Source organism: Scylla paramamosain, chromosome 41, assembly GCF_035594125.1.
Source record: "Scylla paramamosain isolate STU-SP2022 chromosome 41, ASM3559412v1, whole genome shotgun sequence".
Classification (NCBI taxonomy): Eukaryota; Metazoa; Arthropoda; class Malacostraca; order Decapoda; family Portunidae; genus Scylla; species Scylla paramamosain.
This window is the reverse complement of record NC_087191.1, coordinates 13686967-13694466: the sequence shown is the minus strand read 5'-3', so window position 1 is coordinate 13694466 and position 7500 is coordinate 13686967. Positions and strand designations below refer to the sequence as shown.

Here is a 7500-nt window from a genome sequence, read left to right as displayed (position 1 = left end):
TAATAATAAATGTAATGAGGGGTTGTACAAGGTAATCTAATCTATACTTTGGTTCTCTACCTGTCCTTACCTGTCCAATATAAACTTCATTATGTACAAGTCTAATCTCATGAGTAGTGGAACCTGTAATACTTATCTTGTTGTTGTTGTTGTTGTTGTTGTTGTTGTTGTTGTTGTTGTTGTTGTTGTTGTTGTTGACCTTTTTCTTCTTCGTTCTTCTCTTCACCCTCTTCGTCTTTACTGCTTTTTCTGCTACTACTACTACTACTTTTTCTTTTCTTCTTCTTCTTCTTCTTCTTCTTCTTCTTCTTCTTCTTCTTCTTCTTCTTCTTCTTCTTCTTCTTCTTCTTCTTCTTCTTCTTCTTCCTCTTCTTCTTCTTCTTGCTGCTGCTGCTCTTTCTTCTACGTTCTCATCCTCCAAGTCGTTTTCCTCATCTTTTCTTTGTTCTTTTTCCTCCTCCTCCTCCTCCTCCTCCTCCTCCTCCTCCTCCTCCTCCTCCTCCTCCTCCTCTTCAAGCTTCCTTTCCTGTGCAGGCTTTCCTATCTTCATATGATGGGATCTGTGTTTCTTGCCACCCGTTTCCCACTCCTCTCGATCAAGCACATCCTCTTCTTCCTCTTCCTCCTCTTCCTCCTCATCCTCCTCCTCCTCCTCCTCTTACTCCTCCTCCTCCAGCACTTGCACCAATCCTTTCTCCCCCCACACACACACACACACACACACACACACACACACACACACACACACACACACACACACACACACACACACACACACACACACACACACAGTTTTGCTTACACAATCTCTCCACTTTAATCTTACATATACAGCGCCACACTGGGATCCCCTTGAAGTGAGAGAACACAGGGAGGGAGGACTTAACACCCTGTAACGTGGGGAAATATACAGCAGTGGAGTGTTGCTTGTCCTCTTACCGATTTCTTTTACGGTACGGGATATGTTGGTTAGTTTTCATTCCTCTTCTGTAAATGAGACATAGTTTATATATACAGATAACATAGAAAAGTTAGTGCACTTTGTACTGAGGAGAAAATACACAGAGAAGCATTCCCGTCCTGTTACTTCACGTATTGCTGTGTTTTATGATAGAAGTATATTGTAGTGGCGGTATTCCTAACTCGTCTGTACACAATGCACAAGAGAGCGGCGTGACAGCTTGTACCGCGGTAAAAATACACACCAGAACGTTGCTTCTCCTGTTACGGTTATCTTTTATGACGCGGGGTGAATATGGTTCTTAGTTTTCTATGCAAGAGGGGCACTGGCCGAGAGCAACAAAAAGAGTGGAAAAAAAAAAAAAAAAGGCCCACAGAGATGCCAGTTTCCCCAAAAAAAGGTCAGAAACGATCATAAAAGTTTGAATTTTGAAAGAAAGGTGTGCGTGTGTTTGGTGCATGCAGAGCTGTGTGAAGGAGGAGAGTTGTCTGAGAGGGCAGGCTGTGATTGCCCCTTATGTTGTGAGACACGAAGGGGAACGTTGAGTGAGGTCACAGCTGGGTCATTGACGGGTTCACAGTACTGTCTGGAAGTAATCACCGTTTCGATAGGTGTCTACTGCCTCCTCCTATATCTACACGTAATATAAGTGATGTATACAGGTTACAGGTTATAAAGGAAGACTTATTAGCTTGCACAGGGGTAAGAATATAAAAGAACAGATGCTTCTATCGCTCCTGTCATCTTATTCTCTCTCTCTCTCTCTCTCTCTCTCTCTCTCTCTCTCTCTCTCTCTCTCTCTCTCTCTCTCTCTCTCTCTCTCTCTCTCTCTCTCTCTCTCTCTCTCTCTCTCTCTCTCTTGCTGTGATTTATGATAGGAATGAATACGGCGGTCAGTTTTGTTCCCTTTCCACCAATAATACTTGATCATTACATTCATACTCGTGTATCTTCTTCTCTTCATATCTTGTCGGAGAGTAAAGATACACAGTGAAGGGTTTGCAGTTCCCTCCGGTTTGTCACTTTTTTTTTTTTGTGACGGAATAAATATGGCGGTAGTATTAATATCTTCCTCTTCTGCTGTATACCTGCCTAATCCATATGTATACACACATGCATACATACGTACATACATGACAAGAAAAAATGTACACGCGAGAATTAAAAACTGAAATCAAATCAGAGGAAAAAAAGCACACAACACGAAAATAAATAAAAGAAGCAAAAAAAAAGTAAATAAATAAATAAATAAATAAAGGAAAAAATAAAATTAGATTGGAAAACACCCACAGAAACCGCCTCTTTACACACACACACACACACACACACACACACACACACACACACACACACACACACACACACACACACGGATCCTCCCCTACCCCCACTACACATACATACAAACATACACACGTACATACACACACACACACACACACATACACACACACACACACGGTGGCCTCAAATTTGTTATTCATGTTGATATTTTTCGCGGATTTATCGTCGCATTGTCCGGTAATGGAATGGCGATCGTGTATAAATATATTGTGAATGAATAACACACACACACACACACACACACACACACACACACACACACACACACACACAGAGAGAGAGAGAAGATGTTTAAGTGATATTGTTCATTTGTTATTATTGGTAGTGGTGGTGGTGGTGGTGGTGAAGGTGGTTGTGGTGATAGGACTAATTCTTGTTTTTCTCTTACTTTTGTTGGAAATTGTGTTCTTATTGTTTTGTAGTAGTAGTAGTAGTAGTAGTAGTAGTAGTAGTAGTGGTAGTAGTGTTTGCTGTTCTCGGTGTTGTGTTTGTTGTAGTTGATGTAGTAGTAGTAGTAGTAGTAGTAGTAGTAGTAATAGTAATCATTATCCTAGTCACTTCCAGCATATTACAAAAAACAAATGAGATCAAACTATTAATTAATTGAATTGCACACAGTCACTTCACTTTCACGTATAAATATGTAAACAAAAATAAAAGTTAGGTTTAATTACCACTGTTGTTATTATCATCAACCCCTCTCCCTCTCCCTCTCTCTCTCTCTCTCTCTCTCTCTCTCTCTCTCTCTCTCTCTCTCTCTCTCTCTCTCCATCGTTCCTGCATTTCGGTTCCATTCGCGTCATTACGATTAAATCATGAATGAACATTAGTGAATGCATACATAATATTACACGCCTGCATTATACATGGGCTCTTGGGGGCTGGGCGGCCAGGGATTGGGCGGGAAATGTCACGAAATTGGGCGGGAATGGGAGGCGTTGGGCGGGAAATGTTAGGGTGGGTTGGGTTGCTATGAGAGAAGATTATAATTGGAAAAAGAAAGAAGCTGGAATATAAGAGGAGAGATTTTTGTTTGGAATGCAAGAATAGGACTGGAATGGAAGAGGAAAAGGACTGGAACCGAACAAAATTTGAATAAAAGGCTAAAACGGACTGGAATAGAAGGAATTTCGTTTGGAATGAAGTTGAGGCTGGAATAGAAGAGATTTTGAGATGAAGGGAACCGGGGCTGGAATACGAGACTAGGGCTGGAATATTAGAGAATTTGTCTGGAATAGAAGGAATATGAACTGGAATGAAAGAGAGACTGACTGGAATAAAAGAGCATTTTGTCTTGGAACGGTTGGAATCATGCTGGAATAGGAGTTTGGACTGGAATGGAAGAGAGATAGACTGGAATGGTAGTAAATTAGACTGGAATAGGTGGAATCAGACTGCAAAGGATTCTGGAATGGAAGAGATGAACTGGAATAGGAATTTGGACCGGGACAAGTAGAAAAATGCCCTGGAATAGTAGTAGTTTGGACTGGAATGGAGGGGAATGGACTGGAATGGTTGGAATCAGACTGTAAAGGGGTCTGGAATGGGAAGGAACCGGCCTGGAATGGAAGAGATGTGAACCGGAAACCACTTCAAATTTAACCCTTTAAATTATACATCAAATGTGGCCTATGTACGAGAGAGAGAGAGAGAGAGAGAGAGAGAGAGAGAGAGAGAGAGAGAGAGAGAGAGAGAGAGAGAGAGAGAGAGAGAGAGAGAGAGGCTACCAAATTTCAATGCTTTCCCAGTCTAACTCAATTCCAATTTTTATTTTCGCTTCGCCTATTGCTGATGTTTCTCGCGCCGAATATAATATACCCAGAGGAGAACTGTCCGACTGTCTATTTGTCTATTTATCTATCTATTTATCTATCTGTCTTTATAACTACTTGAGCATATATTTAATGCTCTAACTAATCATCTATCTATCTGTCTACCTACATAACTGTCTGTCTATATAATTCTCTATTTCTCTATCAATCTGTCTTTCCTTTATTCTCCTCATCCCTCCTTTCTTTTCCTCTTTCTCTCCATTCCTAACCTCATTCCTCCTTTCCCTCCCTCTTCTTCCTTTACTCATCTCTCCTCTCTTGCCTCCTCTTTTCTCTCTCCCAGTTATCCTCCCTCCATTCTTTCTTTCAATTCCCTTCCTCACCTAACTAGCTCCTCTCTTCTCTCCGTCACCCCTCCTTTCTTGACTCTCTTTTTCTCTCTTCCAGTTACCTCTTCCACATATTCCCTCACACTAGTACCTCTCCCTCCCTCCGCTCCCTCCCTCCCTCATACACTAACCTCATCCTTCTTTTCCTTCCCTCCCTCCTTCCTTCTCCTCTCTCAGTTACTTTTCTGTATTACCTAATATTACTTCTCAAATTATTTCTCCTCTCCATTCCCTCATCTTCTCCTCACCTGCCACTCCCTCTCTCTCATACACTCTCTGACACACCTGTCTCCCCCCACACAGGTAACGTGGACCAAGAGAGACCAGGACCAGCTTCTGACGGCAGGCATCCAAGTGTATTCCTCCGCGACCAGGTACTCCGTCGCCCACGTCAGGCACCAGAAGGTAAGCTCTCTCTCTCTCTCTCTCTCTCTCTCTCTCTCTCTCTCTCTCTCTCTCTCTCTCTCTCTCTCTCTCTCTCTCTCTCTCTCTCTCTCTCTCTCTCTCTCTCTCTCTCTCTCTCTCTCTCTCTGCAAATTGCTCCCAAGGCTCACATTTGATTTTACTCCAATCCTCACTAATTATGTCATTTAATTTTTCAATAAACGTTTTTATTTTCGAAGTGTAAATAAAGTTTTAAATATTTTTGATGCATTATTTTAAGATACATTGAATTTAGCGGTGGTAATTAGAGAGAGAGAGAGAGAGAGAGAGAGAGAGAGAGAGAGAGAGAGAGAGAGAGAGAGAGAGAGAGAGAGAGAGAGAGAGTTTATGCTAGGAATTATAAAGAGGACAGTACTTTAGTTGGAAGCCAGAGAGAGAGAGAGAGAGAGAGAGAGAGAGAGAGAGAGAGAGAGAGAGAGAGAGAGAGAGAGAGAGAGAGTGGTATGACATATCACTCCATTACGAGAGACAGAATTAAACACACACACACACACACACACACACACACACACACACACACACACACACACACACACACACACACACACACACACACACACACACACACACTCGCTATTCATTGCACATAATTTTACATAACTTTATCCTTCGAGTGTAATTTGCGTGTGGCGGCTTTGACGATTACATTGGATTACATTAAGATTACCTCACATCACATTACCTCACGTGACTTCCATGCAACACACACACACACACACACACACACACACACACACACACACACACACACACACACACACACACACACACACACACTAGAGCAAATTATTCTGTTTATTTCACTATTTTTTATTTAGGATCTCTCTCCCTCTCCCTCTCTCCCTCTCCCTCTCCCTCTCTCTCTCTCTCTCTCTCTCTCTCTGTACAACTCTTGTCACAGAACACAATATTAAGACAAGAACAATTCCCTAAGTAATTATATTCGTAACAACATGGCTGTTGAAATAATAATAACCCTTTTTTCCACTAATATTTTTTCCCTCTCTCCCTCTCCCTCTCTCTCTCTCTCTCTCTCTCTCTCTCCTCTCTCTCAAGGCTTGACAATTGTGTAATGCGATGAATGACAATGAATGAGTAACGTATAATGAAGTTTAGCTTATTATTAGTGTGTGTGTGTGTGTGTCATTGTTCCCTGTCATATTACGGTGTGTGTGTGTGTGTGTGTGTGTGTGTGTGTGTGTGTGTGTGTGTGTGTGTGTGTGTGTGTGTGTGTGTGTGTGTGTGTGTGTGTATTACAGCGGTTATAATTACGTTTGTATGTTTGTCTGTGTGTGTCGTAACTGTTATCATGAGGGTGTTTGTATGTCTGTCTGTCTGTGCGTGTGTGTGTGTCTATCCTACTCATCACTAAGCGGGTGTTGCTATGAGTGTATGTCTGTATGTCTGTGTGTCTGTGTGAGTCTGTACATCAGTCTGTTACAGTTGTTCATGTGTGTCTGTCTGTCTGTCTGTCTCTCTGTCTACCTCCGTGTGTCTCTGCCTGTCTGTGTGCGCGTCACTAACCCTGATGTCTACTGCAGATGTTTTTATGAGTGTGTCTGTCTGTCTGTCTGTCTGTCTGTCTGTCTGTCTGTCTGTCTGTCTGTCTGTCTGTCACTAACCTCCCCAAGATGGTGCCTGTGTGTGTGAAGTCTGTGTCTGTATGCCTGTCAGTGTCCCCCGTGTCTACCTGTGTGTGTCTGTGCGCGCGTCACTAATCTCTCGTCTGTTGCAGCTGTGGGAGTTGTCAATACGTGACGTGCGGCTGAGTGACGCGGGGCTGTACGAGTGTCAGGTCACGTCACACCCTCCGGCGTCACTTTTCTTCACACTGCGGGTGGTGGGTGAGTAACCGGACGGGGGGGAGAGGGAGTGGGTGGTGGTGGTGGTGGTGGTGGGTGAGTCAAAGATAATAGTTTGAAGGGCAAGGAAGAGAGAGAGAGAGAGAGAGAGAGAGAGAGAGAGAGAGAGAGAGAGAGAGAGAGAGAGAATTTAACGATGAAAAATAAGTGAAGGAGAACATGAGCGAAAACGGGAAGAGACAGAGAACATGATAAGTACAGCAATAAATGATAAAAGGGAGAAAAGAGAATCAGGGAGAAAGGGGTAAAGAAAAAGGTGTTTAGAGTCATGGAAAAAAAAAAAAATGGGGGTGAGAGAGAGGGAAGGGAGGATATCATTTAAAGGAATGGGTGATAACGGAGGAAGAGAGATAGGGAGAGAGGTAGGGAGGAAATAGTTATAATACATTTCAGGGAGGAAGGGAAGGAAGGGAGGAGGTTTAGGAGGAGGAGGAGGAGGAGGAGGAGAGGAGGAAAGGAAAAATAATTAAAAAAAATTGTTTAAAAATATAAGAGGGAAAGGAGAAAGAGAAAGGAAGGAGGGAAGAGAGAGAGAGAGAGAGAGAGAGAGAGAGAGAGAGAGAGAGAGAGAGAGAGAGAGAGAGAGAGAGAGAGAGAGAGAGAATGTTAGTAAAGAATAAACGAAGGAAGGAAGGAAGGAAGGAAGGGAGGAAGCAAAGAGGAAAGTTGAGAGAGAATAGGAAAGTAAGGGAAATAGGAAGGAAAGAGGAGGAGGAGGAGGAGTGGAG

The 7500-nt window shown here is 42.8% G+C and overlaps 1 protein-coding gene across 4 annotated transcripts in view; it reads left to right on the top strand.

The window, feature by feature from the left end:
* The window catches only part of LOC135093104 (fibroblast growth factor receptor-like 1), a 130206-nt gene that overhangs the window by 114262 nt on the left and 8444 nt on the right, over positions 1–7500 (top strand). For all 4 annotated transcript variants that reach the window (XM_063992006.1, XM_063992005.1, XM_063992003.1 and 1 more), the window contains 2 exons: positions 4770–4871; positions 6646–6754. In XM_063992006.1, coding sequence (XP_063848076.1) covers positions 4770–4871; positions 6646–6754 — 211 coding nt within the window. The remainder of the gene's footprint in view (positions 1–4769; positions 4872–6645; positions 6755–7500) is intronic.